Source organism: Sebastes umbrosus, chromosome 23 (genome assembly GCF_015220745.1).
Source record: "Sebastes umbrosus isolate fSebUmb1 chromosome 23, fSebUmb1.pri, whole genome shotgun sequence".
Classification (NCBI taxonomy): Eukaryota; Metazoa; Chordata; class Actinopteri; order Perciformes; family Sebastidae; genus Sebastes; species Sebastes umbrosus.
The window spans coordinates 6,173,637-6,199,204 of record NC_051291.1 but is presented as its reverse complement, the minus strand read 5'-3'; the positions used below and the strand labels follow the sequence as shown (position 1 = coordinate 6,199,204).

The 25,568-nt window shown below is 40.6% G+C and overlaps 1 protein-coding gene across 4 annotated transcripts in view; it reads right to left on the bottom strand.

Annotated features, from left to right (window-relative positions):
• The window catches only part of LOC119482722 (copine-8), a 98,420-nt gene that overhangs the window by 44,378 nt on the left and 28,474 nt on the right, over positions 1 to 25,568 (bottom strand). For 3 of the 4 annotated variants that reach the window (XM_037760553.1, XM_037760551.1, XM_037760552.1), the window contains exons 2-6: positions 24,629 to 24,669; positions 21,803 to 21,849; positions 20,001 to 20,104; positions 13,271 to 13,310; positions 5,484 to 5,560 (exon numbers count right to left, since the gene is read on the bottom strand). In XM_037760553.1, coding sequence (XP_037616481.1) covers positions 5,484 to 5,560; positions 13,271 to 13,310; positions 20,001 to 20,104; positions 21,803 to 21,849; positions 24,629 to 24,669 — 309 coding nt within the window. Of the gene's footprint in view, positions 1 to 5,370; positions 5,396 to 5,483; positions 5,561 to 13,270; positions 13,311 to 20,000; positions 20,105 to 21,802; positions 21,850 to 24,628; positions 24,670 to 25,568 lie in introns of those variants that run through there. The other variant, XM_037760554.1, reaches the window with a different exon arrangement.

Genomic DNA, 25,568 nt, shown 5'->3' with positions numbered 1-25,568 from the left:
GAAGTTAAATAGGCCCTCAAGGACTTTTTATCAGCTTCAACATGCAGCACACAGAACTCAGATTTTACAGGAGCTGTGCCTGCAGTGAAATAAAATATGAGGTTATATGCATTTAAAGTCAAAATGAGCTTAAAGCTAGGGTTGGTAATCTAGAGAAACTAGCAAGAGTACACTGCATTTATCAGCAAGTTATCCAATCGAACAAACCCAGCCCAGTGTTGACAACTCTTTTCCAATGAAAGCAGCAAGCAGCTCTAGCTCCAAGTTGATAAATCTAGCGAGGAAATCGTCATGTCCCTACAAAGCCACTCCCCCTATAAGAACACAACATACGATACGATACGATACGATACGATACGATACGATACGATACGATACGATACGATACGATACGATACGATACGATACGATACTTTTACGAGTGACCAGCAGGACTGAGAGTAATCAGACAACACAGAGAGACACATGGAAACACATGTGAGAGCACAGACACACACTGCTGGTCGGCCAGGAGCCACGCAACGCACAATACTGTACTTGTCATTGTTTTGCATTCTGTTGCTCTCACTCTTTTTTCCTCTCTCTCTCACACACACACACACTCCTGAATGCCCACTGGAGTTTGATTGAACAATGTAATTAGCTGTAATTATCACTCATTAAAATTGTTAAAGATCCCCCCCTGTCGTGTCAGACTGCAGGTGTGTGTCTGACAAAGTCTAACACACAAACACACACACACACATGCATACTTACATACAGACACAACCTCAGCAAGACAACGACTGCAACAGCTGTGGCCTCAGTACCTTTGTTTCTAATAAATGTTGACAGGGTTTCTATTTCTGCGCCAAATCATTCGTGACATCTTTGAAAACAGGTTAGAAACGGTCAATATGACACTTGTGGAATATATCCATCCATCCATCCATTATTTGTAACCGCTGATGCTTTACACCCTGAACAAGTCGCCAGTCAATCACAGGGCTTTGAGCAAAATATGAATCTAGTAAATGCATTTCAATCAGACGGGATGTTTTTTTCCAGCTGCAAATATTTTGCAATAACACGGTATAATAATACATGAGGAGTGGATGTCTTCAGCACCTGAGAATAAACAACTCCCACGTTCTGCTTTCCTTAGCTGTGAAAGTTCAGAGCCTCTGCAAAAAAATTCATGCAACCTTTCCTCTCAATAATTATAATAACATCATGCACAAGACGTCTAAAATATTCAAAGAAGCGCATTCATGCAGCCATAAAAATGGCAGCTGTGGCTCTGATGTGCATTCTCTTTTGCCATTAGTGTCACCATTAACAGATCAACGCATCCTCACACAACGGTTTGTATGATCTCTTACGAAAAGTTATACTTCATTTTTCATGCGTTTTCCTATGAATGCTCATGAGTCAATTTCTGCTCCAGTCTTTTCAAAATAAAACGACTTAAGCCAAGTTCACACTACACAACTTGCACTAGATCTTTCACCGAAACGAATCCACGACTACGTTTTGTCACGTAAACACGCGAGACATACACGTTAAATGACCGATATTGTTGTTGGCACGTGTGTTTACAAAGTAGCCTGTTTCCACACTTTTTATTTACTATTTATTCATCTCGGTGCAACAACAACTTTGCTTCGTGTTGCAAATGCAGCACATACTGTAAGTTCTTATTGTTACAGGCGACCCCTCCTCCTCCAGGTTTACCCTCAACCCCGTGTCTTGCGCTCTCATTGGCTGTAGCTCATGACCGGAGTCCCCGACAGGTCCAGATATTTAGCATGCTAGATATCTGGAATGTGTTTGCGAGGCATTGGCAACAGTTCACACATGACTCTCGAGCGCCGATGTGCGAGCGGCATGAAAACGCAGATTTGTCTCTGATTTGAGGATCTCCAAAAACTGTCTGGGATCAGAAAATCAGGGCTTAAGTGGTGTAGTGTGAACTAGGCATTAGGTTTAACAACAAAACTACTCAGTTAGGTTCAGGAAAGGAACGCAGTTTGGGCTAAAATAACTGGAATAACTTAAGTACGGAAGTCACGTTTCAAATAAATCAACGTTGACTTCTGGTTTCACACGGGGTATGAACACTGGCCTCCTGGGCGAAGGTTTTGTGTTTTCTGACCATCAATCCCAACCACAAATTGATTTTGTGGTCTATATATAAATTATAGCGCATTACTTTTTCATAGGTATAATAAATTACTACAAGTATGTGTACGCCATCCGTGTGTGTGTGTGTGTGTGTGTGTGTGTGTGTATGTGTGTGTGTGTGTGTGATGAAGAGTGCCGTGGAGGGAGGGATTTCTTAAGTAGCGCTTCAGGGTGGACAACATCATTTTGCACTTTGGAGGGGTCCATGGTGCATGTAAAGGCATGTGTGCGCACACACGTACACACACACACACACACACACACACACACACACACACACAAGTACATGGACAGACAGCTCTTTCTCTCTCTCTCTCTCTCTGCAATCACCATGGCGATTGCCGCTCAAGTGGATGGCAGTGTTGCTTTGAAACAAAAAGGAATAGTGGAACACACACACACACACGCACGCACGCACACGCACACAGGTTGCCAGGTTGTTGACAGTGCTTAGTGAAGGGATGCCAGCTTGGCCGTTATTTCCCCCGCCACCCCACCTTTTGGGATCTCAAGGCTCATGAAGGCTTCAAATGAACGAGCAAATTGGATTAAAAATACACAATTGAAAGGAAGCCAAGAGGGCTTCACCATGACAGAGAGAGAAAATATGTGAACCAGAGGAGGCCAACGGAGCAGCAGCATGGATAAAAGCAGATAATGATGTATCCTAATTAGGGTCCCTAATGAAGCTGATTTCACTGCTGATCTTCATCAAACTATTTTAATATCTGTAAATAATGCTTATATTTTAATACAGCTGCATGGTGCAGGTTAATACTAGACTAAGTCATTTTTCATTTTATTTGACACAGAACAGCTACGCACCCTGCATCCCTGATTTCCCTGCCAATGCTATTCTTTTGTAAAAGTATCTTTAGAGAGAGCGTCATTGTGGAACTGTCGTGGCAGGAAGGTTTGGACCAACAGCAGCACCACAGAGATGTGGCACACCTGCAAAATGTCACTAAAATAGAGGCAAAGCAATTCTTTAAAAGTGGAAAACAGCTCCCTGTCAGAGCGGATATCTGTCTGGAAACGGCTAATAGTGTTTTAAAGAAGCACAGAGGGGCATTTTTGACAGCTTGGATAGCTGGAGTACAATGGTTTAGAACAGGGGTTCTCAACCTTCTGTATCCTGAGGCCCATTTCTGATTGTTAAAAACATTTCAGAGGACCACCTTCCCAAATAAATTACAAACTCCAACAACATTTTTTCCTTTCAAAAACCACTCAACTTTGTGTCACTGCATCAGAGACATATGTGTCTGTAAATGGGAGACTTGGCTTAGATACTGATTAAAAATGCTCTGATCGGGAATCTGGTGAGTGAATTTATTTTATTTTATTTTATTTTTATTTTATTTTATTTATTCATTTTTATTTCTTAAATATTATAATTATTTTTACTTTTTTTTTTAACTTTAATTTGCTTAATATTTTTCAGAATTTATTATTATTATTATTATTATTATTATTTAATAATATTTGAATTTATATTATTCACATTCTTAATATTGCTTCTAAATAGAACAATTCAAATCCTGCATGTCACACTCTTGTTAATTTGTAACTTTGCACAAGAGGAAGATTTTGATTCATGTGTTGATGCGAGCGCGGTGACAAACGATCTAATGCGTCTGTCATTTATCTAAGCAGATAAGATTCTCTGACAACAATCTCTCATGCACATCAGCAATGACAAATTAAAGATGAAGAGGGCCTGAAGCATTTTTATTCTGAAGTGACAGATGCCCTAGTTAAAGTGGCAACTTTTCAACTTTTCCCCTCTTAGCGTTTCCAAGTGGTATTATTGTCGGCGCCGCTGTCGCAAAGACAACCGGATCAGATATATAGTAGGAATATAGTAAGTTTCACCGATGCTCATTTTTAGAAAGGCCACCGCAAGAAAACGTACAACAAGACACAAACGTACACAAACAAACAGATGCATATATTGTGATCTATGTGCGTTGCTGCAAGCTGACCTCACAAGCCTGAGGAACACGATCGATGTAATGAGCCTCTGACTTTGCATGTGTAAGAATACCCTCGAGTGTGTGGGAAGAGTGTTTTTGTGAGCATGTATGTTCATTAAAAAGCTGGAGGTGTGGGCACTTTTCCTCAGCTTAGTATCCCCAGAAAAAGATGTCGAGATGCACCCTTGATACTGATTCAATCACTCCAATTACCAAGAAGCAGATATTCTTCCACACAAAGTAAATCTACACCCAGCTCACAGCTTTAAAGCTCTATGCCTGCATACCTTATACATATATGGTTTGTGGATATACTGGCTTCACACTTGAAAGACACTTTGTTATTCATTTAGTGTGCAGTCAGTCAGCCAGGTAGATTTACAGACGGTGAGAGACAGACTGTTACCAAACGTCTTGGAGATTAAATGCAAACTAATCACAAATCAATTACTGTATACTTCTTTAAAAGGATCTGTTTTAGTGTGTTTAATTCTCTTAATAAAATATCTGAAAATTAATAGAATTCATGACAATTAATGAAGATTGTTTGTTCCTTTGAATAGAGTTATTTTCAGGTAATTATGTCACATAACTAGCTATTATGTGCTAGCTAATACTGGCATCATATGAAACTATAAAACCTAAATGAACTGCAAACGTACACTAAATTTTGGCGAGGAAAAACGGTCATGGCCATTTTCAAAAGGGTCCCTTGACCTCTAACCTCAAGATATGTGAATGAAAATGGGTTCTATGGGTACCCACGAGTCTCCCCTTTACAGACATGCCCACTTTATGATAATCACATGCAGTTTGGGGGCAAGTCATAGTCAAGTCAGCACACTGACACACTGACAGCTGTTGTTGCCTGTTGGGCTGCAGTTTACAGTTATGATTTGAGCATATTCTTTATGCTTAAATGCAGTACCTGTGAGGGTTTCTGGACAATACTTGGCATTGTTTTGTGTTTGTAATTGATTTCTAGACATAAATATATACACGCATTTGCATAAATCAAGCATATTTATCCATGTTAATATAAAGTATTAAACCCGACAAATCTATATTTCTTTTATTTTTTATTTTTATATATCTATCTATAGATATATAGATATATAGCTAGTTATGTGACATAATTAGCTGAAAATACCCAATTTAAAGCATTTAAAGCAAACAATCTTTGTGAAACAACAGCAATGTTTTAATGCTTAAACACAGTAACTCCCAAAGGAAATGCTTTGGTCCTACTCTATACTCTGTAGGAGAAAAACATCAACGATCATCAATCAACATCGGTCAGATCATTACTGAAATATCGGCACACTCCCACCTACTACTACTCACCCAAGAGGTTTTTCCGAGCGACTACCCAACGATCCAACCACCTCTCCGAGAGTACAGTAGGCCTGGCCCAGAAAGTCCTGCACAGACAGAGAAGGAGAGAGAGTTAAGACATAACAAAAAATAAACACACATAAAATACACTTCATAAAACAAAATAGTCATAAAATGACCCTCGTCCCTGATCTCTACAATACCTCCATGTTCCCCTTTAGACAGATAATACTGCCGAGTAGACTGAGCCTTCCTCCCACCAGCCCTCACACCTGACCCACTCTGCTCTCTCCACTCCACTTTCCTGGTAGATTAAAACGCCGTCACATAATGAAACTTTACAGCTGATACAGACAGAAAGTCAGAGAGATGGAGAGAAGAGTACATGCACAAAAAATGTCATGACAATGTGGAAGTTATAAAGTTGTCTGTCATAAATCAACTGCAATCTGCTTACTCTGAAGTCTTCAAAATAAAAGCCAAGTATGAAACACAACTACTGTAACACACAAACTATGTCTAATTGTATGGAAGCTATTACAGAAACAAGCCATCTCAATCCTAGTTTCACCGGGGGGCTCGCCGTTGAGGCCGTTTGTCATTATTGGACACCGTCTCTAATATCTGACTGAAGCAGCTCAAAGCAGCACTAACATAATGGATTCTCTTTGCTCCATTGATTAGCCTCTTTTGTTATTCTGTCTCTATATCTATCCATCGACCCAGCTTCACGCCGTCCTGTCTAGCTCATTTATCTCATCAGTGTTGCATACATACGGTCATGTGACTTTAATTTTAAACTAATTTGTTTTGGCCACAATAACATTGTAAAATTATTTTTATGATATTTGCCACTGTGTGATGCAGAGGCTGTGCAGTAAAGTCACAAATCGCCTAGCAACCGTGGATGTTGCCAGCATGAGGTCCATCGGAGAATTGGCCGTGTGCAGCTAATGGCTAAATATATATAACAGCGCGGGCTATAAAAAGATTTATAAAAGATAGTTGTGTGGGTGTAGCTCCATTCAGTAATGATCCGGAAAAATCAACTGTTTGGTGGATAAGACTCAGATCCACAGCGGAGGAGGAGTTCAGGGCGAGTGTGAGCAGATGGATATAGATGAATATAAAATTAACCAGCAGCTATTTTGACAGTCAAATAATCATTTAATTCATTTATTAAGCCTATTCTAGCCCCTTAAATGTGAATATTTGCTTTTATTTTATGATATTAGACTTAATATCTTTGGGTTTTGGGCTCTTGGTTGGACAAAACAGTTTGTCAACTTTGTGAAATTCAGATTTTTTACTTCTTTTTTTTACATTTTATTGACCAATAATAATAATTTAAAAGGCACTGTATGTACGTTTTTACACGTATAAATGTATTTTAATAATTTTTTATTGCCAATGTGTGAACAGGTTGCTACCTAACCTAAAAAGGGTTTCAGCCTGTAGACTGCTTTTAATGTGAAGAACCCGGGTCGTGTTTTTTTTTCCGGGAAAATCCAACGGATGTGACGTCACGCACATTCGAGAGAGCCTTTATTTTCAGCTCCGATAACAGGGTGCAACCACAGCTAACGTTCAGTTAGAAATGGAGTCCGCTAATGCCAACAAACAACCGGTCAACACCACGACTCTGACTCCACAGAAACACAAAAAAACACAAAGTTATATCTGGTGAAGCCCGTCTGTGAAACTGGAATGTGAACGACGTCGGAGGAAAACTAGGATCAACATCAGCCTTCGATTCACGGAGGGACCTTCGTTTTGGTAGCTAACATTACTGCCAAGCAATGTGAAACATATAGTGATATTGTGGTTTTAGCTGCTAATCAATCACGTCCAGTCTCGTGTGTGTCACCTCGCTGTTTCGACCGATGCTCGCTGCGTAGTGCGAACACAAGTGCGAGCAACAGGATGCTGACCGTCGTTGACTTAACGGCCACACGCTGTTAACGAGCAATTTATGAATCTTACAGAGAGTCCCTTTAAAAATAAATAAATAAATAAATAAATAAATAAATAAATAAATAAATAAATAAATAAATAAAATTAAATAAATAAAATAAAATAAATAAATAAATAAATAACTAAAGTCAAACCTTTTCTTCACTGGTCAATAAATAATCTACTAATGCTTCATCGATCAGCTTCACATTTTCTATTAAGCAAAAAGTGCAGTTATATGCATGTTAACAAGCTGTTAATAAATTGATTTTGGCCCAGATTCTCTACAGAAGATAAGTGATCCATTAGAGGGTCTCGTTAATGAATTAAAGAGATTAAAAACCAAAGTTTCCTGCAAGAGGATAAACACCTGCCAGAAGAATTTATCACAACCTGGCAACCCAAAAGTCGGTCTTACATCTATTTATATCTATTAAGCCTAAGTAAATGATTTATGACGTTAGATTCAACTTACAAACCCTTTATAAAAGATGACTTATTAGAAGGTGGTACCCAGAGGTTTTACAGATGTTTTGATCTGCCTTTGATTTGCAATTGATTTCTAAAATGTTAAAAAATAGATCAGCCTTCTAGCTTCCTATCTGTCTACAGATAGAAATGAGTGTGAGCTCATAAACGTGTGTTTCTCTCTCTCTCGACCCGTCCCTCTATATTCCACGCTCGTTCTCACCCGGTTCCCAGGTGTTCCTGCAGCCTACAGCTCCCATGTTAAAACACCATCTAATGGATTGGCTCTCTAGCCTTCCCCCCCTCCTGAGACCTGCATCAACGCCGGTACGCTGCCTCCGAGCCCCTCTCTTCTTCTATGAGATTATTGATTGCGAGAAAAGTGAGGTAAAGCGGGGAGGGAGGGAAATGGGAAATGGGAAATGGAGAGATCAAGACAGAGAAAGTGAGAGAACAAGAGTATGGCAATGAAATAAAAAAGGAAAGGTGACAGATGGGGAGGAGAGATGAGGGAAGCACGAGAGGGATGGAATGCGCCCAGAGAGACAACAAAGAGAAACTGAGAGGGACTAAATTTGCTTTTGAGGGACTGAAAGTGTTTCTCACTATAGTATTCAATTTATCTAGTTTCATACAGTTACTGGCAAATAAATGCCAGAAGTTCATTTCATGGCTTTCATTCAACCGTTTTAAAAGCTGCAACTCTTAAAACTGAAAAATAAAGCACAATGTGAATTATTGTTGGAGGCAGATAATGACCCATGACACAGCCTTGCAGCTACATTATAATAATGATTTAAAAGCTATAGATGAAATAATACTGATGTCATCCATCACAGCGGTAAAAAAACATTTTTTTTTTGCAGTATAAAGTTTTGAAAACAAAACCCACTTTTGATTTAATAACACAATAAAGTTAAAGGTCCTCTTTCCAGGGAGACAAAGATAGCAATAAAAGCCACAAATGGTACACTGAACCTTAAGAAAAAAGCAAATCCTGTAACCTCTTCATCTATATTTATACTTTTTAACACTTACTACCTTGTACCTTGAAATCAAAGCTAGCTAACTTTCTTCCCCTTTCCTTCATACTGTATAAGTAAATGTCAAATGTATATGCTGTTGGTAAATTAACTGTATCTATAGACATATACCCATGATTTCAACCTTTTTGCTTGTTTGGACCATAGACTGTATATAAGAAGTGGACGTAGTCACCGTGACATCACCCATTGGTTTGTGGACTACGGTTTTGAAGCCTCGAGTTCGGCATTTTGGCCGTCATTTTTTTGCAACCAGAAGTGACGCGAGAGGGCGGAGCTAAGTACAACCAACTGAAACATTTTTAGGCGACACAAATGTTACAATTAACTTTCATGAACTGAAAAAACACACTGTGAAAGCGACCTATCAATCACAAGGTAGCCACGCCCTAAAGCATCCCCTGCTTTATGGTCTATTTGACTCTAAATATGACCATCATTTACTAAATGAACATCATGCTGTATTGAAGAAGACTTGAAACTAGAGATTGAGACCATAAACTCATGTTTACAATGTTTACTGAGGTAATAAATCAAGTGAGAAGTAGGCTCATTTTCTCATAGACTTCTATACAATCAGACTTCTTTTTGCAACCAGAGGAGTCGCCCCCTGCTGGCTGTTAGAAAGAATGCAAGTTTAAGGCATTGGCTTCACTTTTCAGACCCGGAGGTTGCCCACTGCATAGATTAAAGGTCAAAACATGACCACCACCACCACTATATGGTCCTGCACTGAAATCAATGTGACTGTACATACTGTAAGACTCCCTTTTGCACCGCATTGCACCATTCAGTCTAATGCCACATAATAATATCAACTGTACACAGCAGTTTGCTGTAATTGAGCATAACGGCTAAATAAAATCCACATCCCCTTTTGACAGGTACATATGAAAGTGTAGAAAATACAACCTTTTACCCTCCTGTGCCTTTACAGAGGTGCTCAATTACACCTATTAGATTTATTCCCCTGGTGTCATGAAATGGCTTTACGAAAAAAAATGAGAGAAAAATAAACATAATTTTTCCCAATTTCAGGGTAGATAGAAATGTAACAATCACATAATAGGAAAACAGGGGAAATTTTAATGGTCCAACCAGATGCCTCTTGATAAGCCACTATTCAATTTTATTTTGTTGCTATAACCAAGTAATAAAAAATACACAATTAAAACAGAATATGCAGCAGGAGATTGTACGTTTCACAAGATCATTCAATCAGCTTATATATTGCTTTTGTATGTCTATGCTTTAGCATTGCAGCATTGTTATCGCCCTAGGACACAAATCATGTCTGAGTGCTGTTCTATCATTTATAAACTATACAGACAGCACTTGAACAAAGGAAAGTCTTGTCCTGTAATGGTCTTTAATAGCACTGTAGGCCTTTAATATTTGGATTGTAGCGTGCTCAAATATAACAAATACTCATCTTTAAAGCCTCAAGTCATGTTTTTCCACATCCCCCTACTGTTTTCTTCCAATAATCCCGGCCTCTTTCCCATTTGTTTATGACACAATGGAAGTCATGTGACGGTGTGTCTATATGTCGTGTGATATGTGGTCAGACCGGTCGGGTCGGACAATGAAGAGCAAACAACTGGTAAGAGCAAGTGTGTCAACTCAGGGCAGAACGTGAGTCATTGTCTGCAGCTCTGCTCAGAGGCAGACTGGGACACAAAAGTCATGTTGAGTATAACAGACACATACATATGTACTGCACACAGTTGTAGCGGTTTCTCTTCCAGGTGGTGTTTAATAGAGGGAGGAAGCAAAGCCTGATACGGCTATTACGGACGCTGAAGCTGTAAATGTCCACATAACGGTCAGAGATTGTGAGTAGAAAAGACAGCTGTTGTTTTATCTTTTACTGCCTCCAATCATTTTTATTGTTGCTATGACTTCCTCACATTGGACAGCGACGGTTTAAGGCCAGTATTGACCGTTACCACAGCAAACCTGCACAAACATGTCTCAGATATCACTGAAAAGCCGATTTCATGACAACAGATGTGCACACAGGATTACAAACCTTCAGGATACACATACAGCTCAGTGAACGGATGAAAGTTATCAATTTAAACAGTCACTAATTGTTGCACGATGACAGACAGTGTTACCCCTTATATAGCTGCAGTCGATAACTTTGAGCAAATATGATAAAAAAGTTATTTTATAAAACTGTCACAGGTAATCTGTGATGTCCTCTGTGTCCTCCTAGTGCTCCTCATGGCATTTGCAAGATTTCACCGCGCCCTAACATTTGTGACCCGACCGCTGTGTTGAAAACAGTCAAGCCAAAACCAAGCACCGCCCCATCGCCCAAAGCAAACTTTCTCATTTTACAGCTAAACAGTACACTACAAGATGTTTCTGAAAAACATCTGAGATGAGGAATAAGCATTACAGTAACAGAATCTTGATTCATACTTCAGCGCTGCCTAGCAGAGTTTCACAGTGAGCAGTGATTGACAGCTACCTAGAGACTGCTCGGCTCTGATGAGCACTAGGAGGACACAGAGGAACATGATTTTTATCGCAGATTATCTGTGTATTGTTTATTATTATCTGCCACAGTCAGGATATAGTGACTGTATTATAAAAATAACTTTTTATCATATTTGCTAAAGTTATCAACCTCAGCTTTAAGTTAAAGGGACTATTTGTAACTTTTTAAGCGTATAAATGTAGCGGGTCGCCACACATGCGCGCTCGCATATGCGCGTTCGCGTGTGGCCGCTGCCTCTCCTCCTCTGCCTGCCTGCCTTCACTCAGAGAGCGCACGCGTTCTCGCTCAGCTCGCTCCACCTCTAGACGTGAACGCGCGCTCACTACACACTGCTGAAGAGTTAGTTTAGCTCTGAGAATATCTAGTGAATGTATAGTGGACGTTTTTGCAGAAATAACTGCTGCAGCTCCTCCAGACCAACAGAGGTTTCCTGTGTCTTGTGAAGTGATGGAGCTCCTCAGCTAGTAACGTTATCGTCTCGTTACCGACCGGGTGCCGGTGTCTCCCTGCTCTCTCCGGCTGTGGGCGGAGAGAGCAGAGGAGACACGCTGCAGAGCCTCGCTGCATCAGCCTGCGCTGAGGCAGTAAAAGCCAACACTAAGATCAGATCTAAATCATGTTCATGGAGAGACCTTCGTCTGGTCAGCTAACATTACTGCCAAGCAGCTGAAATATAGAGTGATATTGTGGTTTTAGCTGACGTGTGTCGCCTCACTGTTTTGAGCGATGCTCATTCAGGTATATTTAGAGCGAGCAGGCGCAAGCCCGACGCTGACTTTCGTTGATTTCACGGCAACAGGTGTCGCTGTTAAGAAGCATTTCTGAAAGTTACAAATAGTCCCTTTAAATATTTGATTTTTCAATTTCTTCTCTTCTAGAAGACTGAGTATTAAGTATGAAGCTACCGCCAGCAGACAGCCAATTTAGCTTTGCATAAAAACTGGAAACCGGGGGAGGGGGGGGGGGGGGGAGAACAGCTAGCCTGACTCGGTCTGTAGGTAACAAAATCTACCTATCAGCAACTGTGTGGCTCACTAACTAAAACGTATCTCATTTGGTCCTGTGATCAAAACTGAACATATGTAAATCAAAAAAGGCCAGTGAACCGCTCTACACTTTACAGAGGAAAACCTTTAAGGGTACGACAAAGAACGTATATTGCCAAGAAGTTAAAGTCAATTGTTTGTTCTGTTGCAACATCAGCGCCCAGCAGATAAGCTACGCTTCTGCCATTTTGGACTGAAAGCGACTGCCAGAAGCCAGTAAAAAGTGCTGTTCAAAAGTAAAACTAAATTATTTCTATTCTGTTGTCATATTTTTACCGAAATGGCCTGTGTTGAACAATAAAATATTATAAATATAATAAACATTTTGTGGCGGCAACTGTCAAAAAAGCACCAGAGTTTCGTGTCTTTGCTTCTCTACTCTTTGTGTCCGAGCTCAGACTGTTTGAACTACAATCCCCATGATGCAGTAGGCAGGACACAGCTATTACTGACAAAGTTATCACATTGTTGTTTCTAATTACCGTTATGCTAATCACTGCTAACAATGTGAAAAAAAAAAGCGGGGTGGACAGGGAAGTCGGCATTTATTTAATTTCTAAATGGCTGTTCAGGGAATGTGCTATTTACAGTAGATGATAAACACACTCATTGTAATGGCCAGATTGCTGTTATGCGACTGAAATGAGGCTAATGGGAGGTAATAACAAGGACGGCAATCATGCTCACACAAACACTCGCTCACATCGAATTAAATACGGTGTAAACATACATGTGCGCGCAAAAAAAGACACACATAATCAAGTTGTTAGTACTCACGTGTTTTGACAGGTTGGCGCTCTTCGAGTCGACATCGTACCTGTAGGAAAAGGGAAAAGAGAGAGCGAAAGTCAGTGCATTAGAAAGTGATGGAGGGTGACAGGAGCTCAGCCGGGAATACGACAGGGATTACAGACGGAGTAAATCAGTAACGGGGCCAAGCAGCTTGTCAACGACGATCTCACCAGAGGCTCTGGGTATTTCACTTTCCCGGCATCGCGGGCTCACAGGCATCCTCCATTTAAGTGACACTAAATGGACTAATTGGCAGTCATGCATACATGTGAGGGAGAGAGAGAGAGAAATATTGCTCATTAGTGTGTGTTTCGGTGCTTGAATATTATTCACACGTTTCGTTTTCCTCCGTTCCACCTGCAGGTCTCTCATACAACATACGATACTTGCAGAGAAATGCCCCCCTCCAGTGCAGAGGCTATACTCCAAAAGAATGGGAAGCAATCAGACAAGCCATTCACTCAGCAATTTGAGGTCATTTCACAGCTCAGGTCATTTCAGCTGCCACTATGAATGGATTGCCCTTTGGTGGGTAATATTTTGGGGGGAGAAAATGAGGAGCAATTTAAGTTACTTTACAAAAACGTTCGGGATAATGTACATCCTCTACGTGTGTGTGTGTGTGTGTGTGTGTGTGTGTGTGTCAGTGTTGTGCATGGGGTAATTACGATTAATCTGATCCCGAAGCATGACCAAGTATTCAAAATGATTAAACACAATCACATGATATCTTATCATCAGTGTCTGACAGTCATCCACCCTCTGGAGCACTCATGATTCACTATCAACAAAAGTGTCCATACTGACTCAGAGCCACGTTCAGACAAATCCCCTATGTACACTAGTAATTGGAGAAACCCTGTTTCACTGTAATTAAATTATTATAAAGCTGAGGGGTTGGAAATTAATAAAAACAAATTAACTAATAAAAAAATAAATAGAAGACCTTTGAGCCCCATTTTAGTAATTTATGGCTCTGCTTCTCTGTGACCTTTGAACTCCTTGTGAAGAAACAAGACGAGCTTTGTGAGGCTGTAGATTAACGTGCTAACAATGATCATTTTAGCATGCTGATGTTACAAGAAGATAAATTATACGCACATTGCGTGACGTCTGCACACTTACTCCAAGCCACAAAAATGTATTAACGACTAGGTTTTGATCCTACTCGGATCTTCGTCAGGTCAGAATGTGGAAAAGTGGAAACCACACCCATATTTATACATCATGCACACCAATATCTTTTTGAACGTAGGTGATGTAGTTTCTGATACATGCGATGATGAATATGACTTGTTTATAAATAACGTATTTTTGATGGATTTGTATTACTGATTTTTATGTGTACTTTATTGATTCGTTAAAGGTGCTCTATATGATATTCAGAGCATTAATATAGCAGTACACAACCATTTGCTACGTAAAGATATAGTGCATCTACCTGAGCAGAGAATGAAGTCACTCTCAGTGTGTTGTAATATGAGCTTCTCCGCTCTTTGTTGACATAGCCAGGGCCTGCCGCGCATGCTTTTAGTGCATGTTGTACATGTGAGCTTGCCCCACTGGCTAGCTCACGGCCGGCACTCTGCACTGCTCTCATACGGCAATGACAACCGATAACGCCGTCGGTCGCAGAAGCGTAGCACCCACCCTCCGGTTGCCCCCTCAGGGTAACACTGTTAGCTCTGTCAGCACTGTTGCTGTTCTTTTCACTGTTAGCAGCTGTCGCCATGTTGAGCGCCGTGCAGAAGCAACAGAAATGCTCCCAATCTCGCATTTAGCACCTTTAATTGTATGTGGATGTTTTATCACCCTGGGTTTTTTGATGAACCACACCTGCCATCATAGAGCTTGTTGCCTATTGGTGTGCATGATGTATAAATATGGATGTGGTTTCCACATTCTGAATGTATACTCATTAATACATTTTTGTGATGTGGAGTAAGTGTGCAGGCGTTACCTTTTTCCAGCATGTTATGTGTTATTTTAGCGTGTTATTATGCTGATATTTAGCTAATTAGCACAAAACACAAAGATGAGGCTGATGGGAATACCATTAGTATTTAGTCAAAAAGTCGGAGTGAACTTTTGACCCGATGACGGTGATATAGATGAAAGTTCGGGGATCAAAGTTTTTACAATTCATCCTCTGGGGAACATGAATGTCAGAACAAAATGTCATGGCAATCCATCTAATAGCTGTTGAGATATTGCCAAAAGGTCAACCTCATAGTGGCACTAGAGGAAAAGGCAGGGGGGATCACAAAGTAGTAGAATGACATGTACTGAAATCCATACATACACACTATGAATGGAGATCCAGAGAGGTTTATTACACACAGTGTGGTCTTGTACTTCATATTCAGAGGACACGCTGTAGTGTTTCATAACATTTTCATACAGATCCCATCTTTATGAGCCTGAGGGAGGAAACAGTCTTTCATCTGTTATCGTCTCAGACTGTGTTACGCTCGGCAGACCGGCCAGGCTACTACAGTCTACGGCTGTGAGACATGTCAGCATGCTAGGTCCACGCACACACACATGTACGACACTAGCAACAACACACACAAACAGACCAACAAAAATCCAGTGTGTCGTTGCTCAGTTATATTCAGAAAACCACTCAAGAGACGAGCATAAAGACATGTATTCGCACATTTATTCAGCTGCCTAAACAAATGAGAAGGCATTCAAACTATCCTTTCATATCCTGAGCATAAGAATGTCACAACTAGAAAGTGTGTGCATCTTGTGTGTATATACAGTATGTCGTCACAGAACACATAACAGCCTTTAAATGTCTCACGTAACTGCCCACTCGAGTTTCACATAAAGGTGAAATATGACACCTATTCTGATAAAAAAAAGATGTTATAAAAACACATTCAGGTACACTTCTAGCATCCAAACAGGGCTCTCTTTATAGCAGCAGCTGGAAGTGATTCAGAGGAAGGCCAAAGGATCAAAGCAGCTACAAAAATCAGTTCAAAACACGGATATTTTTATCAAAGTGAGAAGTTTAGAGACAACAAAACACACAACTCAAAGTCCTGCATGTACGTTTTTTCCAGTCGATTCATGAGTGGTAATGAATACTGGGTGGTAACATGGCGCGCGGTGCAGAAGTGGAGCAGGCAGAGTAGATATGAAAAGGTTAAATGCTTCTCTTTCCCTGAAGGAAATCTGTCCGCTCCTATATCACACCCACCGCCCTCTTGGAATCTCCCCGGTTGTTATGGTTACCATCGCACACGCAATGCACACACACAACGTTGTCACCATGGCCACCACACAGTATGGGGGGAATGCGCACACTGGAGTGGGGTCTGTCCACGTTGGCCTGGTGACACTTGTGAGATGACAATATGAGTTGTGTGTTGTGTGAAAGACGGAGCAACCAGCCGAGATACTGAAACACTAGAACAACGTATGGATGAACAGGGTCATGAGAGAGAGCAATACAATGATCCACTGATGCAGGAAATCCAGACAAATGATGGAAAAACAGACCACATTCTCCTTTTTTTTTTCATCCGATAGCGAGAAGTGACGACTCCTTCCTATTTTTGTTCATAGTAATTTACACACTGTAACAGTTTTGATGGACAGAGAGGTGGCAATGTACATGAAAATAGTACTAGTTCAAGGTTCTCTGCACACAACTATTTTATTTCCCCTCGAAACAGGCATTATGATGCATTCATTTTAGTGTAGATATACTCTATTTCAGTGTTGTAGTACTTGAGATCGGTCTTGGTCTCGAGATGGTAAATGGACTTGCATTTATATAGCGCTTTTCTAGTCTTAGTCTCTAGCATTCACCCATTCACACACACAATCATACACTGATAGCAGAGGTTGCCATGCAAGGTGCCAACTTTGCCTATCTAATCTCTAATTTCTAATCTAAATCTCATTCACACACCGATGGCTATACACCTATGCAGGGCTCTAGACTGCGACCAACATGGTCACCTATGCAACCTTTTTTTGGGAGTGTGTGAGTTAAATATTTACCTAGCCGCATTTGTGCGAGTGCATGATCATTACTATTTTGGTATCACGGTAAGAGCGTTGGATATTGCAGATGAAAGCAGTCCTTTTTGTTCCTCACTGGTGCAGCCTTTCTCTCCCCTCCTGCACTTTCCTCTGTTCTGTGTAAACCTGTGTAAACGCCGCCCCTACCTCACGCGCATCACACACACTGCAGGGCGCCAAAGTTTCGCTGTTGAAATGAAGCGGTCTATCGCTGATTATTTTAAAAAACCAAATGAGGAGAGAAAGGAGGAAGCTGGTGGTGAGGGAGAGTCTAACAGAGGTGCCGACTCAGACACCAGCGATGATGAATGTGCAACAGGCACGGAGAGACTGGCTGACAGACAGGTGAAGAAAAAGAAGTATCACTTTCCACCTCCGGTCTCAATACCACTTTTTGAAGGTCTCCGTCTCGTCTCAGAATCGACCACATTTTTACTCCGTCTTGTCTGGGTCTCATACAAAGAGGACTCTGTATTTCATTTTATTCATTCAAAGACCGGTCAAGACCACAACCGCAGGGATATTACTAAATTTGTATAGGCTATATTGCAATGAAAAAGGAGAATGAAGAGGTTTGCAGTTAGACCAGAAGCAGTGCTAATACAGCTGTGAAAAAAGGGATGCAGAAACCCCTATTCCTATATAGAGATAGGCAAACATAATATATACAGAAACACTGACTCCTCTTCACAGAGTCTAACTTTCAGATCCCAGTTGGGCAGCCGACGTGGCTCCCTGGTTCATAGATTATAATATAATTAGTCTCCATCTAATAAAATAAAGCCACTGAAATCCCCTCTGTAATTCAATGAGAAATGTGATCGGAGAGCTAAATTGAGAAAGAGAATCCCCCTCACCTACAGGCAGTCTGCTGGCTTAATGAAGCTAAAGACCAACTCTCTCCTACAGATAGCATCTTATATGCAAAGGAGCGCTAATGAAGTCTGAGATGCAGCCACAGAGCTTATAACGCATGCATAAACAGCGCCATATAATGTGACTTTATATTGACTCACTAGGACAGCAGAGATTCAACCTTACTAAGTGACAGTTACTCTCACAGTGTACACATGTATTTCTAAGGTCTTACAAACAGATGCAAAGCAGGTTAAGCTTTTCAATATGCCCTATTTGATACCACATAGTGCTCATTAATACCCTAAATTTCCTTCCAGCTCACTACTGACATTTTGAAACTTTGGAGGACGTACTTAGCAGTTGACATGCCAATTCCATAATCTGCCAAATATCAGCACTAATAGTCATATTGGACCAAAACCAATACTGCTTTTAAAGTCGCTATCAACCAATATAGTGAGCATAGCAATGCATCTAAACAAATTAAGCTGTCTAAGTGATGTACAATGAGGAACTTCTGTGCAATAAATTACTGTCTGTAGTTGCCATGGGAAAAGAGGTTGTATGCCTCTGCCAACCATCAAGTTTCAGTTTTACATCCATGTCTGTCCAAAATGTCATCACTTTATCTTTTTATCCTTTTAGACCTTTATGTGAAATTCTCATAATTAGCACATGAATTCTTGAGTTATGGCCAAAAACGTGTTTTGTGAGGTCACTGTGACCTTTGACCACCAAAATCTAATCAGTTCATTCTTGAGTCCAAGTGGACATTTGTGCCAAATTTGAAGAAATTCCCTCAAGGTCTTCCTGAGCTTTTAAAGCTAGAGAGAAGATACTGGCATCATATGAAACTAGAAAACCTAATGAATCCATTGGTTCCAACCATGTCATACTTGTTCGTTGCGAATGTGGTTAAATAACGCTCAAAACTTACACTACATTTTGGCGAGGAAAAACTGGCATGGCCATTTTCAAAGGCGTCCCTTGACCTCTGACCTCAAGATATGTGAATGTAAATGGGTTCTATGGGTACCCACGAGTCTCCCCTTTACAGACTCTATACACTTTATGATAATCACATGCAGTTTGGGGCAAGTCATAGTCAAGTCAGCACACTGACACACTGACAGCTGTTGTTGCCTGTTGGGCTGCAGTTTGCCATGTTATGATTTGAGCATATGTTTTTATGCTAAATGCAGTACCTGTGAGGGTTTCTGGACAATATTTGTCGTTGTTTTGTGTTGATAATTGATTTCCAATTATAAATATATACATTAATTTGCATAAAGCAGCATATTTGTCCACTCCCATGTTGATAAATGCATTAAATACTTGACAAATATCCCTTTAACGTACATTTTGAACAGATACTAAATGTGCGATTAATCGCAATTAAATATTTGAATCGACTGACAGCCCTAACAATACGCCAATAGTAGGTGGCATGAATGAATATTAATCAAGTGGCAATCTACTTCACCTCTCAATTCATGTAAACGGAGAGAAAATTAGAGTCGAGTAGGAAAACTGTGTTTGCATACCAACAACTGTCCAGTAAAGAGAGAAAAATCTAAGATAAAAAACACCATATTCGTAGCTCCAGAATAAAAGTAAAGGTTTGTATTTTTAGGAACTAATAATGTGATAGGGATGCTTCCTAGAAGAGGCTTCTAACGTTGAGTAAACCAAAGATCAACTCTTGAACCTTAAATGCCATTCGACCTTTACAATGTCTGGTGCCAGAAGAAGTATATATATTATATTAATACCATGATGACACACACACACACACACACACGTAGGCATTACTTACAAGTCAAATCGGAGGTTCTGTCGCTCTTCAAAGAAGTAGTCCAAAATGAATTTCCGCACAAAGTCTGGGTTTAGCGTGTTGTCAATCACCTCCGTTCTCCCAAACTGGACAAAGAAAGGAAGATAAAGACAGGTAAGAACACCTTTTGGATAGATTGAAAGGAAAAATATTGTTTCTTCTATATATTTTCTACATATTGGACCACAAAAGAATGTCAGTTTAATGACCCAAATCGTTGCTGTAAAACCGTCATCTGTTGTTTTAATGTTTCTGCAGCTCACCAATCTTCCACAAATCACAGTTTTTACAAGCACTCATTGGTGAAGTGGCAGCGACTCGTGTGAATAACTAATCACCAGCGGTTTTACCCCTCCGGTGACACATCAGGGGAGAAGGCTGGTTACAGAAGATTATGTGCAGCTTTGGAGTAATGAATGCAGAGCAGCTGAAGTATCAAGTCAATGGGGGTCAAGTAGGTTCCCGGTTTGGCATTTAACTTAGCCTGTTACTAATGCATGCAGACGATGGGCTACCCGCAACTACGGATAACTGAGAATGATTGGGGCTGCAAGATTTGCCCCTCTCATTTACATTCATGAATATTCAGCGTTGTGAAACACATTGGTGAGTTCAGCACGGTCGTACGTGAGTGCACACATGCTCAGAAACAAGTTGTAGGTACTGGCTGTGTCTACAAGCACGAACAAAGTGGGTTTACTTATCATAATACTATTACTCTCTTTGTATTGTGAAAAATACATTAGAGGGGTTGTATGAGGTACTTTTCCAAAGTCAGTGTGTCAGACAGTCGGCACGCCCCCAGTTTGGAGAACCAGACAGGAGTTACCGTACGGAAGCAAAGCAATGTACTGCTGTGGACGAGGCCGGCAGCAAAACGTATTTTAGCCACCTAAAAAAAAATCAATATAAGTATAAGTATACGCTATATTTTGAATATTTTCACTGCTTCACCTTGCCGTCAGACAGACCTTTCCGGTCGGGGAACTGCAAGGTAAAATTACTGTTTTTTTCCCCAATGGAGTCTGGTTGCTTTGGTGAGAGCATAGATGGATATAACGGCTTCAGTTCCCTGTCGGAAACATAGACTGTAAAGCTACCTGACGGCAAAGTGAAGCGGTGGAAATATTAATTTAAACCGATATAGATTTTATGTTTTGCTTCCAGCCCCGTCCACAGCACTACATTGCTTTTCTTCCGTGCATTAACTCCTGTCTGCTTCTCCAAACTGAACCGTCATCTACTGTAGATAATACACTGACTATGGATAAGTACCTCTTATAACCCAACTTCAATACACCCAAACTATCCCTTTAAGGAGATCTTTTAAAGATCTTGTGTTTTCAGCTATGTTTTCCCTTGGTCAAATGTTCAGTGTATGTTTATGTATATGTTATACTGCAGGCAAGACAGTTCTTTTACTTTAGATATTGATATCTCCACAGTGGCTGAACAGATGTTTACCATTTAAACTGCATTTGAAACATCCATTTCCCTTCATTCCTTTTGAAGATAGCCCTAACCAATATCTAACAATGAGGAACATTGGGTGCATGGTGATATTAGCATTTAGCTCTAAGCACCACTGCGTGTAAGTACGGCCACACACAGAGCTGCTAGCAGAGCTGTACCCTCTTGTTGTACCATAGCAAGCCAAATAATGACTGTTTGAAACATACTGAGTATATGCATGTGTTTTTACTTCAACATTGGAGTCTATTGTGTCTCTAATTGTACTGAAAGGATGAATATTGGTGATGCAACATACAGTGATACACACTCACCTCTCTCCACTCCTTGTTGCCCATGCCTTGTGTGTAGAGAACACAAACTGTGAAGAACAGAGACACATAACATGACATTAAAGATCATGCTAAAACCCATGCTGATAGTATTATAGTTGTCCAGGCATTGTGCTCAAAACTTTCTCAATTACTCATATAGTGGACCTAACAACTACCTGACCACTGTGTAATAGGATCTTTATTTTTAACGTATATATATATTACTGAACTGATGACTAACTAAGGGAAGGATAGAGGAACGTTACACATATAACACCACGCAAATAAAATAGAAAAACAAACTCAAATGTCACGGTATTTATTGGATCCATCAGAACATGACTAATACGCTCTAAATGCATGATTTAGAAACAACAAAAACCACATCAAACAGCACCTAATAGTTTTATTCATGAAGCCCAAAAATATTTCCCGTCTTCAGATGGTGAAAGACGTCATTACGGGCCATTATGCAGTTTCCCCCCCCCCCAAACGAGACAATTCACTAAAAGGCAAATTACGGAGCTCAGTCATCATCACACACTTCATATCTGGAGGCCTTTGATGTTCTGTTCAGATATATCAATCGGCACGTACATACACACTGAGACACACGAGAGATTTCTTCTTATTTCCGGGGTGAAATGACAGAAAGATATTTTGGGGAACGGATAAGTTTAATAGAACAGGAAATTTCATGGTGGTTTTGCGGCTTATATATTGAAGGGCTTTATGTGTCTATGCCACTTGTACCAGCGAGACTTGCTTCCCTTTTTGGATCACTGCTCTTTACATTTTAAAGGTATTTTTACCAGCGAGTGGCAGATCCGAGGTATCTCTACATTCTCTTTCGTTTCCCTACGTGCTCTTTTCCCCCTGTCAGGCTGGTTCATATCAGGAGACCAGAGTCGCCGTGCTCAGCATAATCACAAGTGCTGCTCATCACAAGAGCATGCATAAATGTATGGGCAAAGCCTGAGCTTCTTCCTCCTCCTCCTCCTCCTCCTCCTCCTCATGTTAATCACTGTCATCCTCGCCGTCGTGTTCATCACTGTCATCGTCATCACCTTGAGTCATTATAATCCTGTGCTACTATAAATGTGCTGACATACTATATTGTGCAAAAACAGTATGTGTGTGTATTACTGACTCATAGTAGAGCACCAAAAGGCATCCTGATATCATAAACCCAAAATCACACACACACCTCAAGATGATCATCTTTGATAGCAAATTATTGTTTTATTTTTACGCGATGAATCTTACCCTTCAACTCCTATCCATACTCCCTAACACATGAGATACCTACACACCTAGTGGAGAAAACATCCGGCATTTACAAAACCACTCATAACTAACCGTAACGCTTCGTTTCCACAGAGCTCTGTGTAGGTATGCAAGTCTACCGGAAGTTCATTCATTCCTATTTTTTTCGGCCCGTAATTTGCCTAGAGTACGTTGGCGGCAGATTGAGGACGGACCGTATGCAAACTAATGCACCAACTGACTGTAATGAATGTAATACATCTCTGTTTATATATACAGTCACCGGCCACTTTATTAGGCACACTTGTTCAATTGCTTGTTAACACAAATAGCTAATCAGCCAATCACATGGCAGCAACTCAATGCATTTAGGCATCTAGAGGTGGTGAAGACGACTTGCTGAAGTTCAAACCGAGCATCAGAATGGGGAAGAAAGGGGATTTAAGTGACTTTGAACGTGGCATGGTTGTTGGTGCCAGATGGGCTGGTCTGAGTATTTCAAAAACTGCTGATCTACTGGGATTTTCACGCACAACCATCTCTAGGGTTTACAGAGAATGGTCCGAAAAAGAGAAATTATCCAGTGAGCGGCAGTTGTTTGGACAGAAATGCCTTGTTGATGTCAGAGGTCAGAGGAGAATGGGCAGAGTGGTTCGAGATGATAGAAAGGCAACAGTAACTCAAATAACCACTCGTTACAACCAAGGTATGCAGAATACCATCTCTGAACGCACAACACGTCCAACCTTGAAGCAGATGGTCTACAGCAGCAGAAGAACACCCGGTACTAGCAAGGTGTACCTAATAAAGTGGCCGGTGAGTGTATATGTTGCACAATAAGCATGCTACCAGTATCCATCCATAAAGAGATGCATTTCCTTGCTTTGAATACCAGGGGGCGTACCGCGGGATTACAAACAAAACTGTGTGGAAACGAGGTGTAAAACTCTCTTTAAGGAGTAGTTCGGATGTAAATGAGTAAAGTCTCTCAGCAGACGACCTCTAAGTCTCAAGCCAACAGCTCTGACATGCAGGAGAGTGGTATCGAGCTTCTCATCTGACTCTTAGAAAAGGACGTGAATAAGCTTATTTAACTATACTCCTTTAACTTCTTGCCACTAACAGCATTATTATAATGATTTTTACTGCTGGGAGATGAGAGGAGCTTCTTAGTTGGCTTCATGCATTAGTCAGACCCGCCTCCAGCCGAGCTCACGCATTTAGTGAAAAAAAACAACAACACACATAAGGAGTGACTCACGACTACATATGGCAAAACAAAAGACCTTCTTTTGGTCTCTAATTAATTTCTCAGTTTATACAACATTAGTTCTCCTTATTCTTCTCTTGTGTTCTTTATTTACTAATGCTTTTATTTCCTTCTTTCTTGCCTCAGGCCTCTACTGTTCTTACCTTCTCTTTTTGTGATTTTGGGCAAGCTCAGAAATGATAAAGAGCCTTTTGCCATCCACAATGAACAATCATGTACTGACACAAACACAAACTTGTTGATCATGAGGTGATAATAAAACAAAAAGGTGGAGAGGTGGTGAGTCTTACTTGGGTCTGATTTGGAGAAGGTGTCCCTGTCCAGCAGGTTTCTGTGGAGACACAAAAGGAGAAAGTAGTCAGAAACACAGTTCCCTTGGAAAAAACATTTGTCATCCAAATGTGGCAGTGAATGCATTATAACACGCAGACTATTTATGTACTCTGTTGGCCATGAGTCGGCACGTTAGGGTCCCGCTCTGTTTACAGTATTCCTGTGAAACTCTTATCTGAGGTGTGAAAATACAAAAACATAATTAAAATACTGGATACCCCACGGCACGGAGGCTCGTAACAAAACCCATGAAATAACAAACAGGGCAGGGATGTTGGAAAGTATTGACAGATGGACTTGTTGGTAGTGACAGAAAGAAAAATATAGAATATCTCCACCCTTATTCTTTGACGTTACACAGTGTGAATTTACTCCTGTCTGAGACGAGGGCTGTACTGACAGGTAGACATCTTACTGCGTCTTAATCCCCACAGTGAGCAGAAAGTTTCAGTTAAACCTGACAAGAGAAGACAAACTGAGCTACGTGTCTCCACGTCCGCGGCGAAAACATTTCAATGTTTGTTTATTATTCAGCCTCTTTATTTGTGGATATTCAGATTCCTCATTTCACGCTTGAAGAACACTACGTCTAAGATTATATTCTCTATAGTGATAGATTGTGCGGCTTTAAACAAACCAATGAGTTTCAGCCGAGATGGACATTAAGAAGAATTTATGCTCCCCAAAAACGGAAAAGGAGGAAGGCTGGGGAAAAGCGAAATGGCCGGATATGAAAGCGGCATAATATCTTATCATTAAGTCTGATTTGGGAATAATGAGATGAAAGATGATGATGGCGGTGGTGGCAGCTAATGGTCTCCAGAGGGGAGGAGAGGAGAGATTGAGATCACTAACTTGTCAAAGAGGTTAAATCACTCTAGCATGTTAAGTGGCCTT